The sequence below is a fragment of the Cajanus cajan genome, chromosome 3 (assembly GCF_000230855.2).
Source record: "Cajanus cajan strain Asha chromosome 3, NIPB_CcT2T_4, whole genome shotgun sequence".
Lineage (NCBI taxonomy): Eukaryota > Viridiplantae > Streptophyta > Magnoliopsida > Fabales > Fabaceae > Cajanus > Cajanus cajan.
The window spans coordinates 17,977,443-17,996,830 of NC_138519.1; the positions used below are offsets into that span (position 1 = coordinate 17,977,443).

General features: G+C 37.5%; 3 protein-coding genes across 4 annotated transcripts; 1 reads left to right on the forward strand and 2 right to left on the reverse strand.

Annotated features, from left to right (window-relative positions):
- Positions 1-51: 51 nt before the first annotated feature.
- Positions 52-13,701, forward strand: LOC145955648 (uncharacterized). 2 transcript variants are annotated; one of them, XM_083070621.1, is made up of 11 exons: positions 52-565; positions 846-968; positions 1,042-1,131; positions 1,229-1,310; positions 1,433-1,500; positions 2,350-2,491; positions 2,619-2,727; positions 2,818-2,964; positions 3,048-7,017; positions 12,373-13,227; positions 13,320-13,701. In XM_083070621.1, the coding sequence occupies exons 1-6, from the start codon at positions 452-454 to the stop codon at positions 2,485-2,487; spliced, it is 615 nt and encodes a 204-aa protein (XP_082926747.1). In that variant the 5' UTR covers positions 52-451; the 3' UTR covers positions 2,488-2,491; positions 2,619-2,727; positions 2,818-2,964; positions 3,048-7,017; positions 12,373-13,227; positions 13,320-13,701. The 2 variants fall into 2 exon arrangements, with proteins under 2 accessions (XP_082926747.1, XP_082926746.1); XM_083070620.1 differs by lacking the exons at positions 12,373-13,227; positions 13,320-13,701 and adding an exon at positions 9,212-9,758 and having other exon boundaries at positions 3,048-7,021.
- Positions 13,702-14,063: 362 nt separating this feature from the next.
- Positions 14,064-18,381, reverse strand: LOC145956118 (uncharacterized). Its single transcript, XM_083071678.1, has 7 exons — positions 18,258-18,381; positions 17,704-17,789; positions 16,123-16,377; positions 15,956-15,985; positions 15,621-15,849; positions 15,031-15,086; positions 14,064-14,105 (listed from the first exon to the last, which is right to left on the reverse strand). Exons 1-7 carry the CDS (start codon positions 18,379-18,381, stop codon positions 14,064-14,066), a joined length of 822 nt encoding a protein of 273 aa, XP_082927804.1.
- An 11-nt stretch (positions 18,382-18,392) lies between these two features.
- Positions 18,393-18,924, reverse strand: LOC145956119 (uncharacterized). The gene is made up of 3 exons (XM_083071679.1): positions 18,749-18,924; positions 18,469-18,646; positions 18,393-18,413 (listed from the first exon to the last, which is right to left on the reverse strand). Exons 1-3 carry the CDS (start codon positions 18,922-18,924, stop codon positions 18,393-18,395), a joined length of 375 nt encoding a protein of 124 aa, XP_082927805.1.
- Between the last annotated feature and the right edge of the window lie 464 nt (positions 18,925-19,388).

Genomic DNA, 19,388 nt, shown 5'->3' on the forward strand with positions numbered 1-19,388 from the left:
TTGAGGATTACAATTGACTATTGATATGATTAAAATAGAAATAATGCATTAATAGAATATATAAGTAAAGAGTAATTTTTATCTTATAAACCAGTTTTATAAGATTAAGTTAGGTTCATAATAAAAAATCTCCTTGTAAGATAAGAATTGTTTCTCACTTATATATAGATATATCACTAGTGGATGTGGCCAAAATAGAAATAAGGCATTAGCAAAGTATATAAAGAGATAGCAATCCTCACCTTATATATTGATCTAGACTCAATTTGCTTTCTTAATATGTTTTAATAATAAGCGAATCTCACTTTCATTGAGCCCTTAGTTGCAAGAAGCCTTCAAGTTTGTCTTCACGATTCACAAATGCCAATCTCTTTTCTTTTTTACAATCTTTTGCCATTTTTAACTCATGCTTCTTGGTGGTTTATAGATTCTATCATCCGTGGTGGAAATTATGCCCTCTTATTATAGTATAAGGTTAGCAGCAGTGACATCAAGAAAAAAATTCATTAACCTCGAGAGGTGGTTGAATAGAAACTTAACTAGAAGCAAGGACATCCTTTTTGTGGTAACAATAATACCTTTCCTCGTTCTTTGGATCCTAATTTTTTTTACAAACTAACTTCACAGATTTAGAGTCTAATTGAATATAAATTAAAAGTGCTTTTGAGAGTTTTTATATTGAAAATAAAGAACTTTTTTCAATAGAAAAACTCTTAAATATGCTTTTAAGCTTCTATCCAAACAATCTCTTATGCAGTCTTTGGTTTCGTCACTTGTGCATTCCAACGTGTACTCCTATGAGTTTATTGTAGCAAAAAAGTGGCTGACATTGTTAGGCTTTGTAGGAGTGCCTCAAGTTCTTAAAGGATGTCCATTTTGGTGGATCACAAAACCTTTCTGGAAAATCTTTTCATCAGTCTGGTGCTGTTCTGAGCCTCTATGCTGAGACGACTTCCACCTTCTTGAAGGTTCTACTTTAAATATTTGGTTTCTCTGCCTGTTGATCTTATTTGATTTTCATCTCACTTTTTCTGATTACAGGTTCTTAAATCCCACACCAACTCGGTTGCCTCTAGACAACTTTCTCAGCAGTTGGAGAGGCTGCATATATCTATTGAAGATTACTCTCTGGTTTTTACTCTTCAATTTCTCAGTTTCCTATGTTTATTCTATCGCTCGTGCTCATATCATTTTATATTTTCACTTAATTTTGTTGCTACAATTGCAGTTACATAGTACAGACAGAACCTCGTCAAGGCTTTCTTCTAATCCTGGTTTTGCTGGTCCTTCCCGTGGATCTATTTCTACTGGTATATTTCTATCACTTGTGTTTCTACAGTTACATAGCCTGTTGCTTTGCATAAAGACATAAATTTATGCTTTCTATTTCTAAAAATATGTTGTGCTCCTTTGATATGTGCATCTGGTGTAGGGTTTGGATCTGCCTTGAACACTGAAACTTTGGTTGCTGCTGCTATGAAAATAGAAAGTCCTATTGAGGTACTCTCTAGCCTTGTACAAAAGATTAATAAGATTGGCTGCTTTTCTTCAGTTTTGATAATTGATTCGTTCAGTTGTTTATATTATCAATGATTTTACTTATCTACTTATAAATAATTTTGAAGAGTTTCATGTTTCACCTAAGGGATATCTTTGTTTACCAAAAAAAACATGTAGCTTGTGAGAGCTACACTTTCCCTCACATTTGATTTTGTTTAAATTTTCTAATTAAGTAGAGATGAACTACACACACTCTCTATATGCAAGTATTTGTGGTTTCAAAAATCTCTCTCCTATAAATGTCTTCTTTATCCCTTATCTCCTGATTCTTTCATCTCTGTCCTTATTTAAAGTAACAGGTCCCTCATCTATTATTTCATGGAGATTTTCTCTGATTTCTTGGGGATAGACTATCCTTATTTCTTTTAACTTTCATACCGGTTTAAATTTCTTTGATTTAAAATGGCTTATGATTATTCTTTCTCCTAATTATGAGGATAACAAAGTATTCTCTCTATTTAATTTTCTTACACTTTATTGTCATCGATAAATGAAATTATTATTGAATTTTAATTATTATGTTGACAATGATTTTATTAAGTACATTTGATATTATTCTGTATACAAATTTATTAAATTTTGTCAAGGTCATATGATAGATATTTACTTTAATTATATGATATTAATAATTTTTCACTTTTCAAAATAAATAATTGTGATCCTAAAATTATTTAATTGGTACAATGCATGAACTAAAATACTAGTTTTAATTTAGTATCTTATACAAATCTAAATTTTGATTTCCTTTACTTGGAGTAATTTAACCCTAATTTTTTATTATGTTAACAGGCTCCGGACTCAGATGTTCAAGAAAAGATATCATTTATAATTAATAATGTTTCTGCTGCTAATATTGAAGACAAAGCAAAAGTGTTTGCTGAAATTTTGAAAGAGCAGTACTATGGTTTGCACAGTATATGGTTATGAAAAGGTTAGCATGATTCATAAGTCAAGTCATGTATCATGTAATTGCTTAAAATAGTTGCATCCATGTAGAGATATGGGGCATGCTATATATATTGGTACCTTCATTTATACCATTTGTTATTTATTTCTAGAGCAAACATTGAGCCAAATTTCCATGACTTGTACTTGAAATTCATGGATAAGGTTAATTCAAAGGCTTTAAACAAAGAGATTGTGCAGGCAATTTATGAAAATTGCAAGGTTTGAGCCTTGTTTCTGTTCCCTGCTTGATTGAATTGACAAGTTGTGTTGATAATATGAAATCATACTCGGTGTTTGAATATTCTTCAGGCTCTTTTAAGATCAGAGCTCTTAAAATCAAGTTTAGAAGAACGCTCTTTGCTTAAAAATTTGGGGAGCTGGCTTGGGAAGTTAACAATTGGCCGTAATAAGGTTTTGATGGCTCGTGAAATAGACCCAAAGTCTTTGATTATAGAGGTAATTTCCAAATTGAATATATTTCAGGAACAGATGGCCCTTAAATTGGTCATTTTCTTATCAAATTGTTTTCCATGTTGTAGGCATATGAGAAGGGGCTAATGTTCGTTATTATTCCATTTACATCAAAGGTATAATTTATGATTGTAATTATCTGGTTCAATGTTTATCATTTAATTATGTGTTCTGACTCTAATTATAACTATCTTATGTTTCTATATAAAACACATTTTGTCATCAAATCCCTTTCAAAAAACATCTCTCAAAAGAATGGCAAGAAGAAACAAAGGTAATCAGTCAACAAATAAATCAACTAGCTAGGATACAACCAATTGCTCGGAAGGAGATGAAGAAAATAACAAAATGGTTTCAAGAAATCGTTTATATTTCTTCTAGGTTCTTTCATTTAAAATCCATTATTTAATTTCATTATTTTATTATAGTATTTTTCTCTGTCATTTTTTGGTTGAGATATTTGATGAGCACTTGTACTGTAATTATAAAAAAAATATATTAGAGAATTTAATTAAAAATTACATAAAATAATGAAATTAAATAATGGGTTTTAAATGAAAAAACCTAGAAGAAATATAAACGATTTCTTGAAACCGTTTTGTTATTTTCTTCATCTCCTTTTGAGCAATTGATTGTATCTTAGTTGATTTGTTTGTTGACCGATTACCTTTGTTTCTTCTTGCCATTCTTTCGAGAGACGTTTTTTGAAAGAGATTTGATGACAAAATTGTTGAGCTTAGAGGAGCCTGAACTTGATGAGGTCAAGATTATCTCTGAAGCTTAAAGGAGTTTTGATGATCACAAAATGTGTGTCAAGGACAACAACAAACAACAACAACTTAGAAGACAAAAACAAAGTCAAAGAAAGTGCTATGTAATAGGGATTAGTATATAAATTGTTTTGAATGAGTTTATATGTTGTGTGTGCTGTGTGCATAAGCAAAATCTATATCTAAACTAATTAGAGAGTGTATGATGATGAGTTAAAAAGACTAAAAATTTATTTTGAGACTTAAAACGAAGTTTTAAAAACTAACTCAAAATAATCGATTATCATTTAATATAATCGATTATTCCAGCAACAGGCAGAATGAGATGCCTTGCTGCAATAATCGATTATTTGCCAAATAATCGATTATCCCAGAAATAACTCTCTGGAATAATCGATTATCCAGAAAAATAATCGATTATATTGTTCTTTTTTGGTTTCCAGAAAACCTGAAGAACAAAATAATCAATTATTCTTTAAAATAATCGATTATCTGGTTATGAAACTTTTATAAATAGTTTGAACTTTTAGAAACTTCAGATAAGAGTTAGAATTGATAATCAAATTTAGAAAAGCGTTTTTGTGGAGTCTTTGTGACAATCTTGGAGAGATTTCTTTGTGAATTCAAGAAGAAAAACGTTTGTGAAAAACCTTGAAAGAGATCATCATCATCATCACATTCTTGAAAGGGGAATATTAAGATTTGCTTCAAAATTCTAGGTGAATTCGTTCCTTGATTCTTTGTGCATATTTGTAAAAATCTTGAGAAGGGTTTCTCAAGTGGTAAGGATTCTTGTAGTGGGTTTCTACAAGGGGTGCTTTCTTGGGGTCAAGAAAGTGGTTATCTTTAGTGTTGAAGTATATGCATGTGTGGTATGCTTGTAAGCCTTCTTCATTAAGATAGTGGAACAAATCTTGATCAGGTGCTGATTGAGGACTAGATGTAGGTCACATGTGGAGTGGCTGAACCAGTATAAAAGACTTGTGCAATCTTCTTCTACCTTTATCTTTTACTTTGAGTAATATCTTGGTTGAACATTAAAGAAGATAATTCTTGATTAACATGTGTGTGAATATTGATGGTTTAATCTGAATTAAAGCATTACATTTGAACCTCATTAGTTTTTGTAATCAAGAAAGCATATAGAATTCATTCTTCCATAACAAGTCTTTAAAGAAGCTTCATTTGAAAATTCAGTCTTAGAAAAGTTTAAGTGAAATAAAGATCCTAAATACTCTGAAATTTTTTAAAGGGTCATAGAATCCAATTCACCCCCCTCTTGGATTGTGCCAGTCTTTTCTAACAATTGGTATCTAGAGCAAGGTTCTTGAGAGTTATTCAAGATTTCAAAAATGGCCAACAACAACCTACCCTATGGTGAGGGTGTGTCTATTCATAGACCTCCTGTTTTCAATGGTGAAAACTATGTCTACTGGAAAATTAGGATGAGAATTTTCATTGAAGCTATTGATATTGCTGTATGGGATGTAATAGAAAATGGACCCTATATCCCTATGAAAAAAGATGGTGATGAGATTAAAGAAAAAAATTAGAGTGAGTGGAGTGATGAGGAAAAGAAAAGAGCCCAACATGACAAGAGAGCCAAAAACATCATAACATCTGCATTGTCAATTGATGAATTTTTTAGAATTTCACAATGCATATCTGCTAAAGAAATGTGGGATACTTTGCAAGTCACTCATGAAGGAACAAGTGATGTAAAGAGATCAAGAAAGCATACTCTCATTAGAGAATATGAGCTGTTTAGAATGCAAAATGGTGAATCTATTTCTGATTTTCAAAAAAGATTTACACACTTGATAAATCACCTTGTTGACCTTGGCAGGAAATTTGAAAAAGAAGAGCTGAATTTGAAAGTGCTGCAATGCTTGGACAGATCATGGCAAGCAAAGGTGACAGCCATAGAAGAATCAAAGGATTTGACATCTTTGACACTTGCTACTCTCTTTGGGAAACTAAGAGAGCATGAGCAAAAGCTGCACATATTTGAAGAAAATGAACAGCAGGACAAGAAAGGAAAAGGAGTGTCATTAAAAGCCTTGAAATCTGCCAAAGGAAAAGAGGTGTGTGAAGAATCAAGCTCCGATGATTCCAAAACTGAGAACTTCAATTTGCTGGTGAAGAAGTTCAGAAAATTCATAAGGAGAAAGAAAAATTCCCCCTACAAATTCAATTGAAAGACAAACAAGAAAGAGGAAGCAAGTACATCTTCCTTCAATTGCTTTGAATGTGGAAAACCGGGGCACATGAAAGCTGAGTGTCCAAACCTCTTGAAGAAGCAACAAGAAGAGAAGAAAAGAAAGAGAAATGGAAAAGGGAAGAGAGCCTACATTGCTTGGGAAGATAATGACTCAAGCACAACAAGTGATGAATTCGAATGTGAGGAGAACAATTTATGTTTGATGGCTGGAGCTGACCAAGACACAATTGTAAGTGATTCTGACCTTGAATTTAATCCGGATTATGATCAACTCCAAGAAGCTTTTATACAAATTCATGAAGAGGCTGTGAAATTAGATGCCTTGAATTCAAAGCTGAAAAACAAGTTGAAATGGTATGAAAATGCTTTAATTAAAGCTGAACAAGAGCTTGAGAATTTGAAACATGAGCATGAAAATCTTCAAACTATGTTTAAATTTAGTGAAGCTCATTGTGAGAACTCCACCTCCTCAAAAGATGTTTGTGAAAATTGCAAGACTTTTGAAAAAGAAAATGCTGATTTAAAATCCACTCTTGCAAAGTTCACTAATGGAAATGCAAATTTAAATATTCTTTTTGGGAAAAAAAAGAAACACTTTTGATAGGAGTGGACTTGGTTTTAATCAAAGCATGAGCATGCCATTTAAGTCAAAGAAAGAACCTTTTTAGAAAAACCAAAATTTCAGAAAATTTAAAAGCAATTTCTCTAGACAAACAACTTGTTTCTATTGTTGTAAAAGAGGTCAAACAATAAAGAACTGCTACTCTAGGGAGTATGGAGTTCCAAATGGAGAAATGGTTTGGATTAAGAAAAGTCAAAGGCTGAGAACTAACCTACAAGGACCCTTCACATGGGTACCTAAATTTTTTCTCTGAATCTTTGTTGTAGAAATGCTTGAGGGCCAAGAACTTACTTTTTGGTATCTTGATAGTGGCTGCTCAAGGCATGACTGGGGATCCTTCAAAGTTCTCAAGTCTGAAATTGAAGAATGAAGGGTATGTTACCTATGGTGACAACAACAAAGGGAGAATTCTTGGCCATGGCAATGTTGGTAACACCTCCTTTCAAACATTGATTGAGAATGTACTGCTTGTTGATGGATTGAAACATAATTTGCTGAGTATAAGTCAACTAAGTGACAAAGGCTTTAAAATTGAATTTGATAATACATGTTGCTTGATATGTGATAAAAAGACTAAAGAAATCAGATTCATAGGAAAAAAGATTGACAATATATACATGCTTGACTTAGAACACTCTATAGCAATTTCAAACACTAAGTGCTTAATAACTCAAGAAGAAAACATATGGCTTTGGCATAGGAGAGCTGCACATATTCATATGGATCATTTGAATAAACTAAATAGGAAAGAATTAGTGGTTGGTTTACCTAATCTCAAGTTTAGTAAGGACAAACTATGTGATGCTTGTCAAAAGGGCAAGCAAGTGAAGGCTAGCTTTAAAAGCAAAAATCAGATTTCCACAACTAGACCTTTGCAATTAATTCACACGGATTTGTTTGGTCCTTCAAGAACCATGAGCTTAGGTGGAAACTACTATGGTTTAGTGATTGTTGATGACTACTCAAGATACACATGGGTTATGTTTCTTGCAAACAAAAATGATGCTTTTAATGCCTTTATAAAATTTGCCAAGCTTGTTCAAAATGAAAAGTGTTCAAACATTACCTCTATAAGAAGTGACCATGGAGGTGAATTTCAAAACATAATGTTTCAAAAATTCTGTGAGGAACATGGTATAAACCATAATTTCTCAGCACCTAGGACACCTCAACAAAATGGGGTTGTTGAGAGGAAAAATAGGTCCTTAGAAGAACTTGCTAAGACAATGTTAAATGAAACAAAATTGCCAAAATATTTTTGGGCTGATGCAATTAACACAACTTGTCATGTGTTAAACAAAGTTCTGATCCGACCTATATTAAAGAAAACACCCTATGAAATTTACAATGGAAAGAAGCCTAACATTTCATATTTTAGAGTGTTTGGGTGTAAGTGCTTTGTGCTGAACAATGGGAAAGAGCAACTTGGAAAATTTGATGCAAAGGCTGATGAGGCAATCTTTCTAGGATACTCTACAAATAGCAAAGCTTATAGAATTTATAATAAGAGAACTCTAGTTGTAGAAGAATCTATCCATGTGGTATTTGATGAGTCTAACAAACAAGAGACAAGGCAAACTGAAATTGAAGACTTAACTGATTTGCTGGATCAACCTCTATTGGAAAGTGAAACTAATAATAAGCCTAAAGAGACTTAACTAATTTTTTTTTGCCTAGAATTCCCTTTGTGAGTTTTCATTCTAGCAGCTTCTTAACAAGCAATGCTTCTCTCTTGTTAAAATCATCTTTCAAGAAAGCTCTATTCATTTTGACTAAGTGTTTGAGGGATTCGTCCTCCTCAAGTTCTATTCCGCTTGGATTTCACGGTTGTACGACACGGCTTTATCCTTTTAGGGCAAGAGTTAGGATCTTGATGATTGTGGATTTCTTTTTCCTAAACTCTTTATACATGGATCACTTTCCATTACTTCTGGCTAATGCATATAGGTTGATTTCTCTTTTTATTCTCTTTTATTCTTTTTTTCAAGAAGGATATGTTCTAAATGAATGCAATGCAGAATGAAGAGAAAGTTGAGAATAATAAATACCAGTTCTAGTATTGGAATGACCCATTCCAACCTAGGATTCTTTAGGTGTTTTAGTCACGTTGGAACGGCCCGTTCTGATATTGGAACGGCCCGTACCAGGTTCGGAATGGCCCGTTTCAATTTTGGAACAGCCCGTTCCAGGCTACTAAAACCACCTTATTTGGCCTTTAGGCCTTCTGATGTCCTGTCTTGTTGTTTTCCTACTTCGGAAGCTCCTTCCCTTCATAACAGACACTACAAGAAAAATCAGCATTATCTACGGAAAAAATCCGTAGATAATGATGAAATTCCGTAGATAACTGATAATTATCTACGGAAAATAATTCGTAGATAATCAGGTCATAGATAACGTTATCTACAGAAAATTTTCCGTAGGTAACATTACTTACGAATTTTATCTACGAATACAGAAATTATCTATGGATGAGTTTATCTACGGAAATTTCCGTAGATAACTTACCCACGAAAATTTCTGTAGATAAGTTATCTACGGAAATTTAAGCTATCTACGGAACTTTCCTTAAATTGTTCACAATTTTACTTCAGGGCAATACTTTATAATTATCTGCAGGTGCGCACAAAAAATTATAATCATCTTCAGGGCAACAGATTTTTGAACACTTACAACATCAAATTCTCGTTTCTTGATAAAATCAGGAGCTGCAACAAGATTAGGAGATTTCTCTTCCAATGAAGTATTCAAATTGCACGCAGATTCTCTAATTTCTGCTTCAAGCATCTCTATTGCACTCCTGCAAAGGAAATAGACTATTAAACTTGTTTTTTTGCTGGATTTTGCGCTGGCTAAATTGACAAAGCAAATTGTGACAACAATCTAATACGAATGATACAATTTAGGGAAATGAAATAGGAAGCTTACTACTGGCACTTTCTCAATCCCTAGCTAAGTATCAAAAAAATGCAAGAACAATGATAACGATGAAGAATGTAAAGAAAGTGTAACCCAGTATTCACGATACATGGGAACTCTCCTCTAATCAAAACCTTGATCCAATCACACCCCTTAACTAACTTATCTTTTCCTAATTCATTTCCTCTCATCAAATACATTTAATTGTATTGGGTAGTTATTATTTTGACTAACTCACTAGGTTCTAACCCCCTGCAAGAGGCTTAATAGGTTCCGAATTGAAGTTTAAATATTCTCTCTTAAATTTTACATTCAACAAAAACAAGGGTTCTGTACTTGTAGTAAAGTTTCATTTCAACCCTTTCTATCAATAGAATGAAATAAGATAAAATGAACACATAAGACAACTAAGCTTGAATGCACTATTTTATCATGAGCATAAAGTGCAATAAGTAATAATAATAATTATTATTTTAAAGTGTGAAAGATGGAAGTCTTATTTTATAGGATGAAATTAGAAAATTCCAGAAAGGGAGATATGGAACTGAGAACAGACAATATAAATCACAAAGAGCAGGGAAGAGAAAAATACAGACAAATCCCTTATAATAGAATGATTAAGTGTATCAATACTCTGAGATCAAAGCAAGATGAATAACTCAAACTCTCCCAGTGGCTTGAAATATTATGTAGAGTCTCAGGATGGTTTTATAAATTCAATACACATGCACCTTCATGTGAAAGTTATTTGTGCTTGATATGATAATGTTGACTCAATCTTAAATATCAACAAGGATCAGACTCCTGACAACTGTAGACAAGCTTTCATACAATGTCAAAGGTCAATTATCTTTAAAGCTTTGGTTGTTTGGTGGAGGCCTAGGAATGGGCTTATACCTCTAAGAATGAGAAATTGGTATGTGACAAAAACAAATACCATTCAAAGATTATAATGATAAAAATATGCCGGTGCCACATACAAAAAAATGGCACCAGATACTAGTAAAATATTATATAATGGAACTGACAGAAAATAGAACCAAAGAACAGAAGATATTGCTAATACTCATCAAGGTACCTTGTTTCACAACAGGAGACATTACTGACATAGATTTTCCTTCCTGACCTGAAAGATACAAATGAATATATTATAGAAACAAGTCACAAGTATTTGGAAAAGATACACTGATGGAAGTCTGGATGCTAAACCTTCAAAATTAATGGGAATGTACACAAAAGCCAAACAACAACCAACGTCCTCTTTGGTCAAGGTATACTCAGATGTACCTGCTGACACTACCAAAAAGCTTCTGCATAGATTTTCCACAATGAAACAAGAGTAAAGAGCTTAGTAAGTGCAATGAGGGATGGAAAAAAATTAAATTTTTAAACAAAACAAAAGCAGGAAGCATCCCCAAAGCACTGTAAAAAATGCAATTCTAATTTGCAAAAGCACAAATCAAAAGTCTAGAATAAAGGAATTTATATTTTAATTTGATGCTTCCATGCCCTTTAGTAAAGTGCAAAAAAGAGAATACAGACCTGGAATCCCTGCTTTCCCGTAACCAAGAAATGTTCGGCTATGATGCTTGTTTCATTTTCAGCACCACCTAAAGTAATAAATGTCAAAATAATCGGTGATCTACGAGAGAATAGCAAGGTCACTGCAACTGGTATTTTTACAAATGCTAAACGAAGCTTATTTTTACAGAGCAGAATGAAAGCTTAAATAATTAAAAGTATAAAAACTGAGGAATTGCAAGAATGAAAGCGAGAAACAGAGCAGAGAAGCCATAAAATACCTAATAGAAGGAGGTTGGTGGCCGGCGAGGGACTGTTGGAATGATTTAACACAGCTGGAGGTGTGGTGGCCGGCGAGGGACTGTTGGAATGGTTTAACACAAAAGGAGGTGTGGTGGCCGGCAAGGGACTGTTGGAACGGTTTAATGGAGAAGGAGCTGTGGTGGCCGGCGAGGGAGTGTTGGAACCGTTTAACAGAGAAGAGAAGGAGGTCTGCTAGGGCAAGAGGAAGGTTCAAAACAAATTTCGTGTATCACAAGACTAAGTTATAAAAATAAAAATAAATTAATTCTTTATGAGCATTATTTTTAATTTTAGTTTCTGTTCAGTTTATTTAAAATAAATAAATAAATAAACATTTATTTTAAAATTTAATTTGAATAAAACATGTTATTATTGATATTAAATCATAATAAATTTTCTAATATTAAATTTAGTATATATTAAAATTAATTAAATATTTGTATTTAAGAAATTATTACAGATTTTATAATGATTATTTTTTTAATGATGTTAAATTAAATATTCTAATTATTTTCTAATAAATAAAAATGAAAAGATAATAAAAATATGTTTTACCTACAAAATTTATCTACGGAAATTTCCATAGATAACTGAACATTATCTACGAAATAAATTCCGTAGATAAGATTCCGTAGATAATTAAACGTTATCTACAAAAAAAATTCCTTGTTTGTGTGCCCCCGGACGAAATTGGGTGTCTACAAGGGTTGGACGTTTGAGGTTAGTTTCAATAATCGTGACTTACATTTAGCTTCTGCGTTAGTTATTCATCTGGAACGGCCCGTTCTACAACCAGAACGGGCCATTCTACTTGAATTTAATGTTTGTTAATTGTTAATGTAGAACGGGTCGTTCTAGATTAACAATTAATACAAAAATAATGCTTCTGGAACGGGCTGTTCTGCTTTCACAATGGGCCATTCCAGACGTATTATTTTTGTATTAATTGTTAATCTGGAACGACCCATTCTGGTTGCAGAATGGGCCGTTCCAGATGCATTAAAGAAGGAGAATTTAATTTAGTTTAATTTTTTTAGGATTATGGCAGATTCGGGGTCTGGTAGTGGAAAGAGGGAAGGGAGATCTGCCACTCGATTGTCTGGGTTGACAGTTGGACGCATTGCGAAGGAGAGGACACTGGTTGAGGTGGATCCTCGTTCTAGCAAGGCGTCAAGCCCAAATGCTGCAAAGTTTAGGAGCTATTTGGGAGTCCTAGCTCGACGTCATGTTTCTATTATCATTACATCATGAGATGATGTTGAGGAGGCTGACAAGAATCTCATGTGGCAGGATATTCAGATATATACTTGCACATCCCTTCAATATTATATAACTTAAATATGTTATTTATTATTTGTTGTTATTTTGGTAGCAAAATTTTGATATTCCCAACACCGAGGTCATGAGGAGGAAGATGTTATCTGCCCTTGCCACCAGGTGGAGAGACTTCAAGACTTTCTTGACACGGGAGTATGTATTTGGAGAGCGACAAAATGAGACTCCCTGTAGTACCAGATTACTGACGAGGAGTGGATGCAATTTTGTGCCACTCGATTGGACCCTTCTTGGCATGTTAGTTATTGATAATTCTTACATTGACACAAATACTTAAGGTATATTTTAATTAATCTCATTTTCTTATTTGTATTATTGCAGGCCAAAAGAGTAGCTGCCCAAGAATGACAGAGCAAGAATGATGCACCCCATCTATTGTCAAGAGGGGGATATGAATTAAAAAAAAGAAAATGATGAAGGCTAGGGCAGAGGCATCAGGGGTTGAGTCTACTGACCGTGTGGAGTCACCTCCCCGCTATGAGATGTGGATAGCAGCTCGAACAAAATCAGATGGGCAAATGACTTCTGAGTCTGCAAGGGTCATTTCTGATAAAATAGTAAGTAAAAATATACAAACTAAGACTCTTCATTTCAACTCATTCAACTCATAAGTGTAGTTTAGGGTATACTTATTGTTAATATGTTGTAGGAGGGTTTAGTTGAGCAGACCACCCAGGGCTAATTTGTTCCCCATGATCGGGATGATATACTCACAACAGCCATAGGAAGGCCAGAGCACGCAGGGAGTGTGCGTGGTATTGGTGGTTCTTGGAGTCACCGATATTACTTTGGTTCACCACCATCGAGGAGCAGTACTGTTGGCTCTTGTAGTTAGGAGGCTATGCAGAGAATGGAGATGCAGTTTGAAGAGAAATTGAAGAACATTCGAGAAGAGTTTGAATAGAAGTTTGAGTTTTTGGCTCGTTCTCAGCAACAGACTACAGTTCCTCATGATGGTGTTCGAGTCAGCACTAAAGGGAGTTGTCATTTGAGGAGACTTATTTTTAGAAGTTTTATATTCACCTTATATTTGTAAATTCTGGATCCCTTTCATTTTTCTTTAGAGACCTTGATAATTTTCTTTTAAGAGTAAAACTTTATTATTATTATTATTATTATTTCTATTTATTTCAAGACTTGTGAACCTATGAGTTTTTATTAAAATATGTGGACCCTTCTTGATGTTATATTTATTGAATTATTCTTATTGTTGTTACTTATCTATTATGGGGTAGAACGGTGTCACAGTATGATCATTGCAGTCCAAACATCATGGAAACAACAAAGGGTATGCTAGTGTAATTAAAAATCAACATATAAATATATGGCAATATGATAAACAACAGCTACAGCTTATACCACTCAACAATATCAGCACCGCAATGCGGCAATATCAGCACTGCTTAGCAGCAATAACAACACCACTTAAGTGGCCCTAACAGCATTGCAAAGCGGCAACAACAGCACCGACTTAGCGGATATAACAGTACCACATATGTGGCTAATAACAGCACCGACTTAGCGACTATAATATCACCCAACTCAGCACAGCACAACACAACACAACATAGCACAGCACAACACATCAATTCAACACACTTATTTTTTTCACGATTCGGCCCAACCCTCTATAGTTCCACTATACTATAAAATTTTACATTTTAATTCATCGATTCCAGCTCAACAATATACCTCCAATACAGCCTCACATTATTTTCTCAACACTATCACCTAGTCATCACAGCATATTCATCAAATACAACTTAGTTCATCATATAATAACATTGATTAACAATCTCAGCACAATTCAACAGCCAACATCATATATTTCAATATCTCCTTTCGCGCCCGGCGCACTCGAGGTCGCGCCTAGTGCAGCTCAACCCGAGAGCACCAGGGGCCATCGCGCCCAGCGCAAGATATCTCGCGCCCGGCGAGACTCAACCCGAGAGTTCAGGGCTCTCACGCGCCTGACGCAATTCTAATTGTGCCCAGCGCCTGCCAGGCAAAGACTCTAAGGAGTCTCGTGCGCTCAGCGTGGCCTAACCCGCGCCCAGCGTGGGGAAGGCAGAGACCTACTAAGGTCTCGCACCCGGCGCAATTCGCATTGCGCCCAGCGCTCTCTTGGCAAAGACTCCCAAGGAGCCTCCGCGGCCAGCGAGTCCAAACGCGCGCCTAGCGCGGCACCATAGTACCCAAAACGTGTCACCATTGATATCGCGCCCGGCGCCGCCCAAGTCACGCCCGGCGCGGGCCAACCAGAGACTCCCATTTGCAAGCTCGCTCGGTGCACACAGCTTTGCGCCCGGCGGCTTGCCTAAACGGAGTCTCCTGGTGGTCGCACGCCCGACGCGAAGAACAGCGCCCAGCGCGAACTCATCAGTAACTCTCCCCAAGTTCAAAAATCTTCCAAATCCTGCAAAGCTTAACAGCAAAACTACATGCAATCCAGCCAAAAGTTTCCATTCTCATCAAATATCAATAAAAACAGCTCATTTTCAACATGCAAACACAAATCATCAAAAACCCTGAAATTTCTTCAAAGTTCCGAAACCCCAAAAATTCAATTTTAATCCATCTCAGCCAGAAATCATTCCACAACAAGCAACATAGGAGTATCTAAAGCTCATTCCAAGTCGAAAACAGCCAAAATAACTAGCTTCCCTTACCTCGGTAGAAGATTCCGAGCTTCGGGATGATGAAAATGGAGAGAAGAAGAAGAATGGCTTGGGAGGAATTCCACACAGCTCGGCTAGCAACCCAACACCACTACTCAGCTCCTAAGATCACCACAGCCAGCCAAGATCAGAGAAAAGGAAACCGGGAAAGGAGAGTGTAAAGAGAGGTGAGTGAGAATAGAGAGTGAAAGAGAGTTGGGGAAAGGAAGGAAGGAAGGGGGTCTCACAACCTCCCCAACAACAGGAGTTTTCTTCCCCGAAAATAGACTTACTTGGGAAAAGAAACGGATATCGCTCCCGGCACTGCTGTTCCACTTCCCAAGTAGCCTCACCGGTAACCGCATCCCACAGGACTTTCACCAGGGCAATGGACTTGCCCCTCAGCTCCTTCAGCTTATGATCCACTACGGCTACTGGCAACTTTTCATATGTCAGGTTTTCCCTCACTCGTACATCGTCCAACTCCACCACATGACTAGGGTCATGAATATACTTCCTCAGCTGAGACACATGAAATACATCGTGTAGGTTTGAAAGAGACGGTGGCAAAGCCAACCAATAAGCAACTGGACCTACACGCTGTATGATCTGATAGGGACCCACAAACCTCGGTGTCAACTTCCTTGCCTTCAGCGCTCTGCCCACACCAGAAGTCGGAGTCACCTTCAGAAACACATGCTCCCCCTCGGCAAACTCCAAAGGCTTACGCCTTTTGTCAGCATATGATTTCTGCCTACTCTGAGCAGTCTTCATCTTCTCCTGTATCATCTTCACCTTTTCAGTGGTCTGTAGAATCAGCTCCGGTCCTACAACCACTGACTCACCATCCTGGTACCAGCATAGAGGAGTCCTACATCTCCTGCCATATAAGGCTTCATACGGTGCCATTCCAATGGTAGCATGAAAACTGTTGTTATAAGTAAACTCCACCAGCAGTAGGACCTCCTCCCAGCTACCCAAGTGGTCTAACACACAGGCCCTCAGTAGATCCTCCAAGGAATGGATTGTCCTTTCTGACTGACCATCTGTCTGTGGATGATAAGCAGAACTCAGCTTCAGCTTCGTGCCTAGGGCATGATGTAGACTCCGCCAAAATCTGGAAGTGAACCTCGGATCTCGGTCGGAGATAATACTAGAAGGCACCCCGTGCAACCGTACTATCTCCCTTACATACAACTGCGTCAGCTTCTCCAAGGACCACTTGATGTTGACAGGAAAGAAATGCGCACACTTGGTCAACCGGTCAACAATCACCTAGATAGCATCACTATTCCTAGCTGACCTAGGCAACCCCACAATAAAATCCATAGTAATGCTATCCCATTTCCACTCGGGAATCTCAATCTGTTGCATCAACCCACTCGGCTTCTGATGCTCAACCTTTGCCTTCTGACAGGTCAGATAGGCTGCCACATACTCAGCTATCTCCCTCTTCATACCAGACCACCAGAAAGTCTTTTTGAGGTCTTGGTACATCTTAGTCATACCCGGGTGTATGCTAAGTCTGCTCTTGTGACCTTCCTCCAACACAACTCTCTTCAGCTCAACATCCTGAGGTAGGCAAATTTTGCCATTAAACCTCAAGATTCCATCTTCTCCCAGCTCAAAGCCTACAGCCTTCTCAGTACCCAGCAATCCAAGAAGCTTCACCAGCACGACGTCTTACAACTGCTTAAGTCCAACCTGCCTCAAGAACTCATTAGTTATGGTAATCCTCCCACAACTAATGTGATCCTGAGCTAACTCTACATAGAGATTCAAATCTCTGAACTTCTCAACCAGCTTCAGCTCCTTCATCATCATACTTGTCATGTGGATGGTTTTCCTACTCAGCGCATCTGCCACCACATTGGCCTTGCCCGGATGATACATCAACTGAAAATCATAATCCTTTAGAAACTCCATCCACCGCCTCTGCCTCATGTTCAGCTCCTTCTGATCAAACAAGTACTTCAGACTCTTGTGATCACTGAAGACGCTGAACCGAGCGCCATACAAGTAATGCCTCCATATCTTCAAGGCAAACACCACAACTGCTAACTCCAGGTCATGAGTAGGATAATTCTTTTCATGATTCTTCAGTTTCCTTGAAGCATACGCCACCACTCTCCTGTTTTGCATCAACACACACCCCAGACCCTGGTGAGAAGCATCAGAGTACACATCAAAAGGCTCACCAGAATCCGGCAACACCAGCACAGGAGAAGTGGTCAATCTCTGCTTTAACTCCTCAAAACTCTGCTCACATGCATCTGTCCAGATGAACGGCTACTCCTTCCATCTCAGCTGGGTTAGAGGCGCTACTATCTTAGAGAATCCTTCAATGAACCTTCGATAGTAACCCGCTAAACCCACAAAACTCTTAATATCTGTGACAGTCCTTGGACGTTCCCACTGCAACACCGACACCACCTTAGCCGAATCAACAGCAATCCCCTCGGCTGAGATCACATGTCCCAAGAACTTCACCTCATCCAACCAGAACTCGCATTTTGAAAGCTTAGCATACAGCTGCTTCGCCTTCAAAATCTCCAGCACTATCCTCAAGTGCTCACCGTGCTCTTCCCGGGTCCTTGAATAAATCAAGATGTCATCAATGAACACTACAACAAACTTATCCAAGAACGGCCGGAAGATCCTGTTCATGTAGTCCATGAACACTGCGGGGGCGTTGGTCACACCGAACGACATCACAACATATTCATAGTGACCATACCTAGTCCTGAAAGCAGTCTTCGGTACGTCACCCTCCTTCACCCTAATCTGATGATAGCCTGACCTCAAGTTAATCTTGGAAAACACCGATGCTCTCCTCAGTTGATCCATTAAGTCATCTATCCGGGGAAGTGGATATTTGTTCTTAATGGTCAACTTGTTCCGCTGCCGGTAATCAACACACAGTCGACTACCTCCATCCTTTTTCCTTACCAATAACACCGGAGCACCCCAGGGCGAAACACTCGGCCGCACCAACTGCTTTTCCAACAGGTCCTCCAACTGACCCTTCAGCTCAACTAGCTCAGCAGGAGCCATCCTCTAGGGAGCTACCGACACTGGTCCCGCACCTGGAACCAAGTCAATGATAAACTCCATCTCCCTAACAGGAGGCAACCTAGGCACCTCATCCGGGAAAACATCAGCAAAATCCCTCACTACCTCAATATCCGCTATGACCCTCTCGGTCTCCACACTCATAGCAGCAAGCAGAAGATAACATTCTACTCCATCTCTCAGCAACGACTCAGCTTGGCCAGCTGAGATCAACAACTCATCCTCCTCCCGAGGGAAAATCAACCTCCTATTGGCACAATCTATAAGAATGTGATTGGCAAACAACCAATCCATCCCTAAGATTATGTCGATGTCCACCAAAGGTAAACAGATCAAGTTCACCTTATACCTCTTCTCATTCACCACAATTGGACAACCAATACACAACTCGGAAGCAACTACCGAAGCAGAAGCGGGCATCGACACAAGCAATCTCAACCCCAAATCACACACAGGCACACTCAACATAGCAGCACATGCATAAGATATAAAGGAATGCGTAGCACCAGAGTCAAAGAGAATCATCACATCCTTACCAACAGCTTTGCCCTTCCCCTTCACAAGATCAGAAGAAGTCGAAGCCTCAGCACCCGTCAAGGCAAATACCCTACCAGTAGTAGCAAGTCTGTCACCCCTCTGAGTATCAGCTCTTTGTGCACTACTCCTCTAAGTATCAGACCTCTGCACATCACTCATGTGAGTGCTCCTCTCTGGTCTGCTCCTAGTAGGACAGTTGGCCGACTCGTGGCCCATCTGATGACATATGAAACAACGGCTCTCCGTGTGTGGACAACTGTAGACCCCTAAAATTGTCCGGGTCGGAAATAAAACTCGAAGACCCTCAAAGATCGAAGAAAAGTCAGCCAGAAGGACTCCTAGAAGACCATAGGATGGCTATCTGTAGGTTTAGAGGTCTTAGAGTAGCTTAAAATAAGGAAGTGGAGGGAATGAAGCCCAATACGGCCGTACTAAACTTAATACGGCCGTAT

Bases quoted from the DNA above. Each gene is read 5' to 3' on its own strand.
- LOC145956118 (XM_083071678.1), bottom strand. From the start codon at position 18,381: ATGGCTCCTGCTGAGCTAGTTGAGCTGAAGGGTCAGTTGGAGGACCTG. The intron at 15,087-15,620 runs GTAAGTCTATTT...TAAGCTTTGCAG, and splicing joins ATATCCGTTTCTTTTCCCAA to GATTTGGAAGATTTTTGAAC. The intron at 14,106-15,030 runs GTTCTTCGCGTC...CAATGCTGTTAG, and splicing joins ATGAGTTCGCGCTGGGCGCT to GGCCACTTAAGTGGTGTTGT.
- LOC145955648 (XM_083070621.1), top strand. From the start codon at position 452: ATGCCCTCTTATTATAGTATAAGGTTAGCAGCAGTGACATCAAGAAAA. The intron at 969-1,041 runs GTTCTACTTTAA...TTCTGATTACAG, and splicing joins CGACTTCCACCTTCTTGAAG to GTTCTTAAATCCCACACCAA. The intron at 1,311-1,432 runs GTATATTTCTAT...CATCTGGTGTAG, and splicing joins CCGTGGATCTATTTCTACTG to GGTTTGGATCTGCCTTGAAC.
- LOC145956119 (XM_083071679.1), bottom strand. From the start codon at position 18,924: ATGATTCTCTTTGACTCTGGTGCTACGCATTCCTTTATATCTTATGCA. The intron at 18,647-18,748 runs GTATAAGGTGAA...TTGTGCCAATAG, and splicing joins ATTGTGGTGAATGAGAAGAG to GAGGTTGATTTTCCCTCGGG. The intron at 18,414-18,468 runs GTGCCTAGGTTG...ACTTGGTTCCAG, and splicing joins CTGATGTTTTCCCGGATGAG to GTGCGGGACCAGTGTCGGTA.